The sequence below is a fragment of the Macrotis lagotis genome, chromosome 1, assembly GCF_037893015.1.
Source record: "Macrotis lagotis isolate mMagLag1 chromosome 1, bilby.v1.9.chrom.fasta, whole genome shotgun sequence".
NCBI lineage: Eukaryota > Metazoa > Chordata > Mammalia > Peramelemorphia > Peramelidae > Macrotis > Macrotis lagotis.
The window spans coordinates 885,140,567-885,153,010 of NC_133658.1; the positions used below are offsets into that span (position 1 = coordinate 885,140,567).

The window sequence follows — 12,444 nt, forward strand, 5'->3', positions numbered from 1 at the left end:
TAAAATCTTAGCAAAATGATTACAAGTTATCACTAGGATAATACATTGTGATCAAGTAGGATTTATTCCAGGAATGCAGGGTTGGTTCAATATTAGGAAAACTGTTAGTATATTCAATTATATCAACAACAAACCTATCAGAAATCATATGATCATATCAATAGATACTGAAAAAGTTTTTGACAAAATACAGCATCCATTCCTACTAAAAACACTAGAGAGTGTAGGAATAAATGGACTGTTCCTTAGAATAATTAGCAGTATCTACCTGAAACCATCAACAAGCATTATATTCAATGGGGAGAGGCTAGAGGCATTCCCAATAAGATCAGTAGTGGAACAAGGAAGCCCATTGTCACCACTACTATCCAATATTGTATTATAAATGTTAGCTTCAGCAATTAAAGAAGAAAAAGAAATTAAAGGCATTAGAATTGGGAAGGAAGAGACAAAACTCTCACTCTTTGCAGATGACATGATGGTCTACCTAGAGAATCCTAAGAAATCATCCAAAAAACTACTGGAAACAATTAGAACTTTTAGCAAAGTTGCAGGTTATAAAATAAACCCTCATAAATCCTCAACTTTTCTATATATGTCTAGCAAGATACAGCAGGAAGAGCTAGAAAGAGAAATCCCATTCAAAGTAACTGCAGGGGGAAAAAAATTTTAAAAAAAGTAACTGCAGACAATATAAAATACCTGGGAGTCTATTTGCCAAGACAGACTCAGAAACTTTTTGAAAATAATTATAAAACACTTCTCACACAAATTAAATCAGATTTAAATAACTGGGCAAATATCAACTGCTCATGCATAGGTAGAGCTAATAAAATAAAAATGACAATTCTACCAAAACTAAACTAGCTGTTTAGTGCCCTACCAATCAAAATTCAAAAAAACTACTTTAATGAGTTAGAAAAAATTGTAAGTAAATTCATATAGAGAAATAAAAAGTCAAGAATTTCCAGGAACTTAATGAAAAAAAGTGCAAAAGAAGGGGACTTAGCCCTACCTGATCTAAAATTATATTATAAAGCATTAGTCATCAAAACTGTTTGGTATTAGCTAAGAAATAGAGTGGTGGACCAGTGGAATAGACTAGGTGCAAAAGCAGGAGACGATTATAGTAATCTGCTGTTTGATAAAACCAAAGAGTCCAGCTATTGGGATAAAAACTACCTCTTTGATAAAAACTGCTGGGAAAATTGGAAGTTAGTATGAAAGAAACTTAGATTAGACCAACACCTCACACCCTTTACCAAGATAAGATCCAAGTGGTTACAGGACATAGACATAAAAAACAATACTATAAGCAAATTAGAAGATCAAGGACTAGTCTACCTGTCAGATCTATGGAAAGGGGAGCAGTTTATGACTAAGGAAGAGTTGGAGAACATCACCAAAAACCAATTAGATGATTTCAATTACATTAAAAAGCTTTTGCACAGATAAAACCAATGTAACCAAGATCAAAAGAAATGTAGTAAATTGGGAAACAATCTTTACAACTAATGTTTCTGACAAAGGACTCATTTCTAAAATATACAGAGAACTGAGTCATATTTTTAAAACAAAAAGCCATTCCCCAATTGACAAATGATCAAAGGATAGGCACAGGCAATTTACATATGAGGAGATCAAAGCAATCCATAGCCATATCAAAAATTACTCTAAATCATTATTAGAGAAATGCAAATTAAAGCTTCTCTGAGGTACCACCTCACACGGCTCAGATTGGCCAATATGACCAGGAAGGATAATGATCATTGTTGGAAGGGTTGTGGGAAATCTGGGACACTACTACACTGTTTGTGGATCTGTGAACTCATCCAACCTTTCTGGAGAGAAATTTGGAACTACGCCCAAAGGGCAACAAAAATGTGCATACCCTTTGACCCAGCAATACCACTACTGGGTCTGTACCCTGAAGAGATGATGAAAAAGGTTAAAAACATTGCCTGTATAAAAATATTTATAGCAGTCCTGTTTGTGGTGGCAAATAATTAGAAATCAAGTTAATGTCCTTCAATTGGGGAATGGTTTAGCAAACTGTGATATATGTATGTCATGGAACACTATTGTTCTATTAGAAACCAGGAGGGAGGGGAATTCAGGGAAGCCTGGAGGGATTTGCATGAACTGATGCTGAGTGAGAGAAAAACACCGTACACCCTAACAGCAACATGGGGGTGATGTTCAATCTTGAAGGACTCGTTCATTCCATCAGGGCAACAATTGGGGGCAATTTTGGGCTGTCTGCAAAGGATAGTGCCATCTGTATCCAGATAAGGAGCTATGGAGTTTGAACAAAGTTCAAGGACTATTCCCTTTAATTTAGGGAAAAAAAACATATCTTATTGTCTGATCCTGTCACTTCTTGTCTCTTCCTTAAGGATATGATTTCTCTCTCATCACACTCAATTTGGATCAAGGTACAACATGGAAACAAAGTAAAGACTGACAGATTGCTTTCCATGGGTGGGGGGGGAGTAAGATTGGGGAGGAAAATTGTAAAACTGAAATAATATCTTTAATTAAAAGAGAAAGATAACTTCAACAATCAATTTCTCTTACTCTCTTTGTCTCTGTCTCTGTTTCTCTCTGTCTCTGTGTGTGTGTTTCTGTGTCTGCCTCTGTGTGTGTCTCTCTCTCTGTCTCTGTCTCTACCTCTGTGTGTGTGTCTCTCTCTGTCTCTGTCTCTGTCTCTCCCTCTCCATCTCTCTCCTCTCTCCTCTCTCTCTCTCTCTCTCTCTCTCTCTCTCTCTCTCTCTCTCTCTCTCTCTCTCCCTCCCTCCCTCCCTCCCTCCCTCCTCTTCTGTCCCTCCCTGTCCATCCCCTCTCCCCCCTAACCACAGTGACCAGCCCAGGGCCTGTACATAGGATTTTCTTACAAATCATATTTGCTGAATTCAATTGGCTTTGCCCTGATAAGAACTGTACAAGTCCAGAGAGAAGCCTGTTAGCTTTCATGGTTTAGAATTTCTGCTTATGGTATTTGCTAAAGCTGATATTCAAATCCCATTCCCTTGGCTAAAGAAATCAACTGAAAGTGTGATCCTCATCCTGCCCAAACAGGAGAGCTCATGTTCTGATCAGCCGACTGTTAAATCATTTTTTAAAACTTGATTATAACAAAGTCAGTGAGTACATCAACCAAATTAATTATTAAAAAGAAAAAGTTGGGACCACCCCCAAACTTCATCCAAAGGGAATTAGGACTCTCTAAACTGCCCCCACATCTCTGGATATTTTTTTTCATCATGTTTGTACAAGAAAGACCTTTATGCCCCTTCTGACCTGGCTTGAATCCCAATCTTCTCTCTGAAAGTCCATTTTTTTTTTTTTAGGTTTTTGCAAGGCAAATGGGGTTAAGTGGCTTGCCCAAGGCCACACAGCTAGGTAATCATTAAGTGTCTGAGGTCAGATTTGAACCCAGGTACTCCTGACTCCAAGGCAAGTGCTTTATCCACTACTCCACCTAGCCGCCCCTGAAAGTCCATTTTAAACATCCCTTCTCCCAGAATCCTTTCCTGAACCCCCAGGGTAACAACCTTGGCCTTCAGACCTCCTGGAGCACTTTTGTCCCTCTCAATTGTACTTATCATATTACAAGTCTATGACTATCATCTGTGAGACTCTATGTAAATCTATGTAAATACACAAGTAGTGCTATATACAAGAAAAAAATTTAATATTTATTGGCTTATATTGTGCTTTATAGAAGTTAACCAATTGCCCATTTTTCATTCTGTATTTGGAATTGTACTAAAAAAAAAAAGGTCTGTGTCCTTTGGCCTAAAGATTCCAGTGCTAGACATACACTATAAGAAAGTTCTCATATATACTCAAATATTTCTAGCAGCACAGGGATAGATGGGCAGACACTGCCATAGTGGATGGAGCGCTAGGCCTGCAGTCAGGAAGTTTAAATCAGGCTGCAGATACTTGTTAATCGTGTGGCCCTGGGCAAGTCACTTCACCCATTGTTTGCCTTGGTATCTTCTTCTGTAAAATGTGCTGGAGAAGAAAATGGCCAACCACTCTGGTATTTACCAAGAATACCATAAGGGGTCATGACGAAAATGAATAAACAGCAGATAGATAGCTATGGTTAGGGAATAGATAACCAAATGTGATACATAAATGTAATCAAATGTCATTCCAGTATTAAAAATTTTAAATATAAATACAGAAATACAGAAAAGGCTCATTTGAAGCAATGCAGAACCAGAAATGTCCAGCTGACTACACCAGAAAAACACAGATGCCAACAAGAACACTAAATAATGAATGCTAATGCCCAGGCTTGGCCCAAAGAGGAGATCAGAAAATTCTTTATAGAAGTGGGAGAAGGGGCTAGCACATCACTTGAGCTGTCAGACTCCATTGATCTATTGGTTTGGTTTGATTTCCATCACAGATGAGACTTCAAGACCCCCTTGAGGGTTTTCATGGCAAAGATGACATTCTGGTGGACTCACTGGAAAGGCAGGGGAAGGAAGCAGGGAAGAATTTATCTGGGAATGAAGGTGATATAAAAGCAGAAGATAGAAACACAAATTTGGTTTTTTAAAATAAAGATTCTTTTGGAAGAAATTTATTTCCCCCAAAACGTTTTTCAGTTTATTATAGACGGGTGGCTAGGTGGACCAGTGGAAGGGGTGGCTAGGTGGTGCAGTGGATAGAGCACCAGCCCTGGAGTCAGGAGTCCCTGAATTCAAATCTGGCCTCAGACACTTAATAATTACCTAGCTGTGTGGCCTTGGGAAAGCCACTTAACCCCACTGCCTTGAAAAATCTAAAAAAACAAAAAACAGTTTATTAGAGACCACATGCTAAATAGGCCTGTGTTGTTACTATATGGGCTCTCACATGTTAGAGGCAACATTAAAGAAACATCTTTAACAAATCTCTTGTCCTATTTCAGGTAAATTGGGAACAAATGCCATCCTGCCAGTGTCCATGGCTGTGTGCAGGGCCGGAGCTGCTGAGAGATGTGTCCCCTTGTACCACCACATTTCTGACCTTGCTTGTAAAGAAGACAACCTTCTCCCTGTACCAGTAGGTTTCCCATTTCGACCCCTCTAGCTTAGGGCCCCTAAATTCTGTGCAGGCTCTTGGAACCTCAGACCTCCAGAGGCCTGAGGAGTCCCACTAAGAAAGGGAATCAGCCATGTGGCATTGAGATCAGCAAATACAAGGGAACATCGCTGCAGCTTGAGGGGAATCTTGAAATGGCTGTGAGATTGTCATCCATACCAGAAAAGCAGAGCTCCCAGACAAGCCTCCACCACCCACTGGGGCCTCTGTCCCTCTTCTTCTCCAGGCCTTCAATGTGATCAATGGTGGCTCCCATGCCGACAACAGCCTGCCAATGCAGGAGTTCATGATCCTCCCGATAGGAGCCCAGAACTTCAAGGAGGCCATGCGCATTGGGACTGAGGTCTATCACAACCTGAAGAATGTGATTAAGGAGAAATATGGATCAAACGCCATCAATGTGGGAGACGAAGGAGGCTTTGCTCCTAGCATCCAGGATAATAAAGAAGGTGAAAACACTGAGGGAAGAAGCCAGCTTCAGCTTATTTAGGCCCTTGGGGTCCCTGCGGGTTTTTCCAAGAGGGTTTTTAAGTCAGAATCTCACATCTTTTCCCCACTCCAGAGTCAGTCTCTATTGAGCCTGGACCTTAGAGAGCTGGGAGGCCAAGGCTGGTGCACAATAGCTAGTTCCTCCTTTTGTTGAGAAACAAAATGGGAAAGAATCATCCTGCTATGTTTTACTTTGTTCTAAGTCAAAAAGCTGGACACACCTGAATACTTAACTAGTCTGATTATTTCCCAAAATGAGGCTAAGTGCTTTGAGTCCTTTCTACCTGGAAAGATCTGAAATCAATTTGTTCTGGAAAAGGGTCATGGTTCAGAACCATGATTATTTGCAGCTTTTCTCCAGTTATTTTGGTTAATTAAACCTTACTAATGCTTAACTGATTAAGCACAACTAAATGAAGTTCCCTTGACAATGGGAGACTTTCCTAGCCAGATTTCTGTGGCATCTGTCTTGAGGCCCTTCCAGCTTGGGCCTCCATCTCAGCTGCAGTCCAGAGACTTGTTCTGAGAACCCCAGCTTCTGGCTCTATTGAAACTCTGTTTCTCTGGGGCGGCTAGGTGGCAAAGTGGATAGAGCACCGGCCCTAGAGTCAGGAGTACCTGAGTTCAAATGTGGCTTCAGACACTTAATAATTACCTATCTGTGTGGCCTTGGGCAAGCCACTTAACTCCATTGCCTTGCAAAAAAAAAAAAAAGAAACTGCTTCTGTGAAAGGCCTTCTCTTAGTCACTTCCTCTAAGTGCAGCTTGGCCCTTCGACCTGCCCCGGGCTCTTGATCCTGGCCACTGGTTAGTGGGAAGAGTGCTTGCTACTGACCAGCCCCAAAGGCCAGGCTGCGCTCAGTTAGAAATAGCTCACCATCCTCCAGGCAGGCCAGAGCAAAGGTAATGGAGCTCTGGGCCAGATAAAAGATGGAAAGAACTTCTCTTCCTCTCCCTGCATGATTCCTTTTTAGCAAAATTTCTAACCATTTCTCCAGCATAGTTTATGGGCCTAGCACTTCCTTACCTACTGCCGCTGCTGCCATGTCTTCCAGCTCTTGATCTGCTGAAGGAGGCCATTACTAAGTCCGGCCACACTGATGAAGTCGTCATCGGCATCGGGGTGGCTGCTTCACAGTTCTACAAGGAGGGCAAGTACAACATGGACTACAAGTCTCCTGACACTGACGACCCCAGCAAACACATCCCTGCGGAGGATCTGGTGAACCTGTACAAGTCTTTTATCAAGGATTACCCAGGTGAGGCTTGGGGGAGCACAGGACAGCGCCCAAGGTTCCTCAGCAGTAGGTGAGTCAGGGGCTTGGAAATCAGCACACCCAGCCTGGTCGAGGTATGCATGTCGATCGGAGCCTTCCCGGCAAGTTATGGAGGGTTTCTCTGAGGCACTCTCCCTGGGACTCCAGGGATTTCAGAAGCATTGTAGTTCTTTCTTACTTCCTTTCAATACTTCCAGATAGTGGTGCAGTAGGCAGAGGGCAGTGGAGTCAGGAAGACCTGAGTTGTGTGACCCACTTCACCCTGCTTGCCTCTTTTTCTTCATCTGTAAAAATGGGGATAATAGCACCTATCACCCAGGGTTGTTTTCATGATCAAATATATGCTAGCAGAATGCTGGCACATAAGCATATAAATACTGATTACCTTCTCTTCCCTTTTTTCTTTGATTTCTTTTCCCTTGCTATTGATTACCTTTGAAGCTGTCTTGTCCCTAAACTCGGGATTGCCTTTTGTGCCCTAATAAAGGACGAGGGCGTCAGAGAAACTTAGGTTGATTGACCTAGACTTAAGTTAGATGCTGTCTCTGAGGGTTCTCTTGGGGGGGGCGGGGGGGGAACACACTGGAATTCAGCAGCATCACTATACTCCCTTCATGTTTTTCCTTCTCCTTCCCTTAGTGATGTCTATTGAAGATCCCTTTGACCAGGAAGATTGGGAATCTTGGAAGAATTTCACTTCTACTGTAGACATCCAGGTAGTAGGGGATGATCTCACGGTGACCAATCCTGTACGCATCAAAAAGGCCATCAAGGAAAAAGCCTGCAACTGTCTTCTGCTCAGAATGAACCAGATTGGCACCATCTCTGAATCTATTCAGGCGTAAGTCCTCTAACAAGAGTGGGAGCTCTGCAAGGAGTGAGAGCCACACCAATGCCCAAGAATCTAAATGTAGGAGCCTGGCATCAGCCCCTGCCCTGGCCATTACCAGAGACACGAGTCTCTAAATCCTGGCCCTGTATCAGAGGGTCAGCTTTAAAGAAACTTGATGATGGACATTAAAGTGATATAGAGCAAGACAGAGGCTCTAGAAACCAGTCATTAGGATCGTTAACTCACTGCCTTTCTAAGGGTCATTTGGGACTTCTCTGTGATCCTAGCCAGGATGTGATAAATAGTCTGACGGACTGATGGTTAGGAATACTCTTTCTCGATGAACTGAACTTTAAATAACTCGGAACTCAAGTGTGTACTACCCAGAGCCTTGTTCACCATCCATCTGTTCTTTTGACTCTTTTCTTCTCCCTTGATTCTGGCTCCATCTGTCTCCTCTCCATTCTGCAGGCTGCTCCCTTAGGGCAAGCCCTCATTACCATCTCCCTGGATGCTTTCAGCAGCCTTTTCCACTCTCTACACTCTTCAGAACAGAGCAAACTAGAGAGCACTCAGATTATATTATTTTGCTGATCAAAACGCTTCAACATCTTTATCACATTTAGCCCCACCACAATCTGGGACCATTTCCTGACTTTTCTTGTCCAGATTCTGATCCTCTCCAGGTCTTCTGGGCTTCAGCCAAACTGTCTCACATATTTGATTTTCATATTTCTGCATCATTCTTGACTCCTCGAGAACTTTCCCTTCCACCATCCCTTCCCAGGTACTAAATGACACTAAACTTTTCTTGTTTTCCCCACTACTCAGATCCACTCAGTAGTGACCTCAAACTTTAGGAATCTTTTACAAACTTCCCTTATATCCTCTTCATTTTTGTTGTGTTATAACCTCTCTTAGCCTGGGCTCCTTGGTTGACCTAAACTTAGTCTTCCTCAATGCCAAGCCCAAAGTGACTTGTTTAAGACATGTTTGCTGAATTTAAAGGATCATTAAGTAGCTGCAGGTAATGTGTTCTAATGGAGCAGTACATGTTACAGTCCATATTACATGTGTAAAGATCATCACATGTGTTTTCTGTCTTTTTTGTGGGGCATCTAGGTGCAGGTTGGCTCATTCTAATGGGTGGGGAGTAATAGTTTCCCATCGTTCGGGGGAGACTGAAGACACCTTCATTGCAGACTTGGCAGTGGGTCTCTGCACTGGACAGGTAAGGAAATGGTTTTAACAAGGGTACTCCTCACATCCTACCCTCCCCTGAAATCAAGAGTGACTAGGTCATAGGACATCCCAGACATCTTCCTGAAATGATGATTACATTGAATCAGAGAGAGAGAGACTTCACATAATTGGTATATCTTGCCCTTACCTACCCATGAGCTTCCAGAAGAGGAGGATTTCCCAGCTTCTTTCCACCCTGTCATTGGTGAAGGCTTCTTCTAGACCTGGGCTTTTCTTGGAAGTCTCACTGTCATTCAGGTTCTGACTGACCTCCCCCTTCCCCTTCCTGCAGCCTTTCCCACTCTTGGGCTCACCTACAAGGATTCCTCCTCACTGCTTTCTTTCCAGATTAAGACCGGAGCCCCTTGTCGATCTGAACATCTGGCCAAGTATAATCAGCTTCTCAGGTGAGATGTTTTGGGGAGTCTCTGAGGGAAAATCGACAAAGCTCTTCTTACCTTAGTGCATATGGTTGTGTATGACTTTGCCCAGGGGTCCTCACTCCAGTGATACAGCCCCTCCCATCCCTGCCCTCCCATGGGGCAGGAGCCAGTATGCCTCAGAGGGAATGTAGCACCAAGGCCTTGTTTTGGGAAAATTCAGTTTATTAAAAACAATCCAGCCCTGGCAGCTTCTCTTTTTTAAAACAAAAGCATACCTCAGCATCTTTCATACCCTTAAATGAATGAAGATATTTGATGCAGGGAAAATGGAACCCAATTTATACATACATTTAGTTTGGAGTCCAGCTCTGCTCTGTAAGCAGCTGTGAGCCAGTGAGGAAACCCCTTCACCTCTCTGAAAAATGAGAGAAGGTAGACTAGTCAATCTCCACAGTCCCTTCCAACTATGAATTTTGTGATTTTCTCACCAGGTTCAGAGGGTAGCAGGAGACTTATCCCAAAGGACTGGATAGCATTTCTTTTTTTCTCTCCTGAATACCTCCAGTGTTAGATCTTCCATGGTCCATATAGTTGTGCTTCTGTTTGGTAGCTAGTTATCTTTGTGCAGGAGACACTGAAACCCAGTCAAGACCACATGGGAGATCCTGGGGAGAGGCACCCCTCACTGCCTGGGGCAGCTGAAGGAATTTCCTTCAGCTCAGTTGATTTGTATTTTTCCATATTCCTGTCCAGGAAAATCCTGACAGAAACTTAAAATTGATCTGCTACAGTGCCTTGACATATGACTGAATTTCAATCTTATTAATATTTGATGCTTTTTTTCTGCCCTGAGAACAAGTAAGTACATAGAGTGCTGGACAGTCTGAGAGCAAACCCAGCCTCAAATTCTAAATAAACTGAGTGATCCTGGGCAAGTCACCTCAACTCCATTTCCCTCAGTTTCCTCATCTGTCAAATGGGGATAATAATAGCCTTTACCCCCTAGAGGAGTTGTGAGGATCAGTGTAATTGAGATAATCTTTGTCAGGCCCAGACCCATCATAAGCCTCTAGTAAATTGTTAGGCCCTCATTCCCCTAACTCCAGATCATCATAGAAATCATTGTGTTAAGCAGTCGTTCTCCAAGATGGGCAGTTCTGTGCCTGCTTTGCCCCAAAGCATCCTTCCCTCTTCACCGAGGACCCTTCTTTCCCTGTTGTGGAAGCCTTTCCAGCTGCTGTGTCCAGACCTTGCCTCCCTCCATCCCTTCTTCTAGTTATACCTGTTATTAGCTACATTAGACAAAGAAGAAGTGCAGCTTGGTCAGAAGCCAACAGTAGTGGGAGGTAAGAGACAGGGAATTTAGATTGTGGCCAGAGAGCACAAGCAGCCTTTTCCTTTATTTTATCTAACTTGGAAATGTTCATTGGCAAGGAGAATCGTGCCAGCTATTTATTAATAGAACTACATTCAAGGCTTGGTTTTGGTGGCGGTTGTTCAATCATTTTTTTTTCAATCATGTCTGACTCTTCATGACCCCCATATGGTTTTCTTGCAGAAATACTAGAGAGGTTTGTCATTTTTTTCTCTAGCTTATTTTACAGATGAGGAAACTGAAGCAAGCAGAGAGAAGTGACTTGCCTGGGGTCACACAACTGGCAAGTGTCTGAGATCAGATTTGAACTCAGTTCTTCCTGACTTGAGGCTTGGCTCTCTATCCATTGTACCACATAGCATCTGTCCTTGTACATCAAGTTCAGGAAACAGCTAGCAGGAGAATAAGGGTACTTTAAGCTAGAAGGGGAGCTAGAGGGCTTCAGGATCATTAGTTTTCCTTATAGGCCATAGGCAGTAACTTCAGGTGTGTGAGCAGGAGAGTGAGAGTATTAGTCTACATCTTCTATTAGATTATTTTTGCAGCTTTGTGATGAACTAGAAAAGTAGCCTGGAGTCCAAGAGTGGGGTGACTTGGAAAGATGAGAAGACAGAAATCTTGACCAGAATTGAAGTATTAAGTTGCCCCCTTACCTGTGAACAGCTGGGGAGGGTAGGAGGGAGGGAAGGGGGGAGCAGGAATGGAACATGAGACAACTGAGCACCTGGAAGGGTGAAGTGTTTGGAGGGTGAATATTAGACTTGTCAGGAAGGAGAACTGGGATGGCAGAGAAAGCTAACCCCCCTCCTCCCACTGTGAGGCCTGAGAAGGATGGGACCAGTCTGGACAGAGCAACTGCCAAGCCAAGGCTGTGGGGTGAGGAGGCCCCTTGAGGTAGATTAGGAAAACGAGACAGAGTATATCATGAGAATATTTACAAGAAGCTGTGATCAAGGGCATTGCTGAGAACCATGATGAGCATTGGCAGAGAAGCTGCCCACATTCTGAGAGGGCTCTCCGGGCTCACCACATTCTGAGAGCTTTTGGCCATTCTTGATCCAGTAGAACGCCTAATGTTTCCATTCACATACTTGGTTTGTGAATCATCTACCGTGACCCAGTCCCCAGGGGAGGTAGTCGAGGCAGCAGCATTTCCATTTTCCATCTCTCACCGCCTGCTTGCTGCAATCCCTGAGCAAGGAGTTGTATGGCGTTGAAATCTGACACGTGATATAGTTTACTATTTCTGTTCTCCCCAGAATTGAGGAACAGCTGGGCAACCAGGCTAAATTCGCTGGGAAGAACTTCAGAAAGGCAAGTGCCGCCAGCCAGCCTGAGAAGTCTTCTGAGAAGTCTTCTGAGAAGTCTTCTGAGAAGTCTTCAGAGAAGCCTTGTGAGAAACCCCCGGCCATCACCACGCTAGCGATTTTTATGTGTCATGTCAAAAAGCAAGCGTGTTAACCCATGAGGAAGGCGTGGTTGCATCTCAGATGGGACAGGGACCAACTGGGAATAAATCATCTTTCTACCCCTTAGTCATTGAAAAAATGCTTGGCATGCTCATTAATGCTCTATATCTTATCTCGAATTGCACTTGGACAGAGGTGAGGGAGACAAGGGTAGCTCGGGAGTAGGGTTCATGGGTTGGAGGTTAATTCACTGTACTGGGTTTCAGAGCTGGGGAGGAGAGACAGAAAGTATGATCTGAAGGATTGCAAAAAAACAGGTACAATTTAATGGGCT

At 43.1% G+C, this 12,444-nt stretch overlaps 1 protein-coding gene across 3 annotated transcripts in view; it reads left to right on the forward strand.

Moving 5' to 3' along the window:
• The window catches only part of LOC141509194 (alpha-enolase-like), a 47,344-nt gene extending 35,108 nt beyond the window's left edge, over positions 1–12,236 (forward strand). For 2 of the 3 annotated variants that reach the window (XM_074218532.1, XM_074218534.1), the window contains exons 7-13: positions 4,931–5,064; positions 5,330–5,552; positions 6,648–6,851; positions 7,509–7,710; positions 8,824–8,932; positions 9,236–9,350; positions 11,961–12,236. In XM_074218532.1, the coding sequence (XP_074074633.1) occupies positions 4,931–5,064; positions 5,330–5,552; positions 6,648–6,851; positions 7,509–7,710; positions 8,824–8,932; positions 9,236–9,350; positions 11,961–12,124 (1,151 nt within the window). In that variant the 3' untranslated portion in view covers positions 12,125–12,236. The remainder of the gene's footprint in view (positions 1–4,930; positions 5,065–5,329; positions 5,553–6,647; positions 6,852–7,508; positions 7,711–8,823; positions 8,933–9,235; positions 9,351–11,960) is intronic. The other variant, XM_074218535.1, reaches the window with a different exon arrangement.
• The last annotated feature ends 208 nt before the right edge of the window (positions 12,237–12,444 follow it).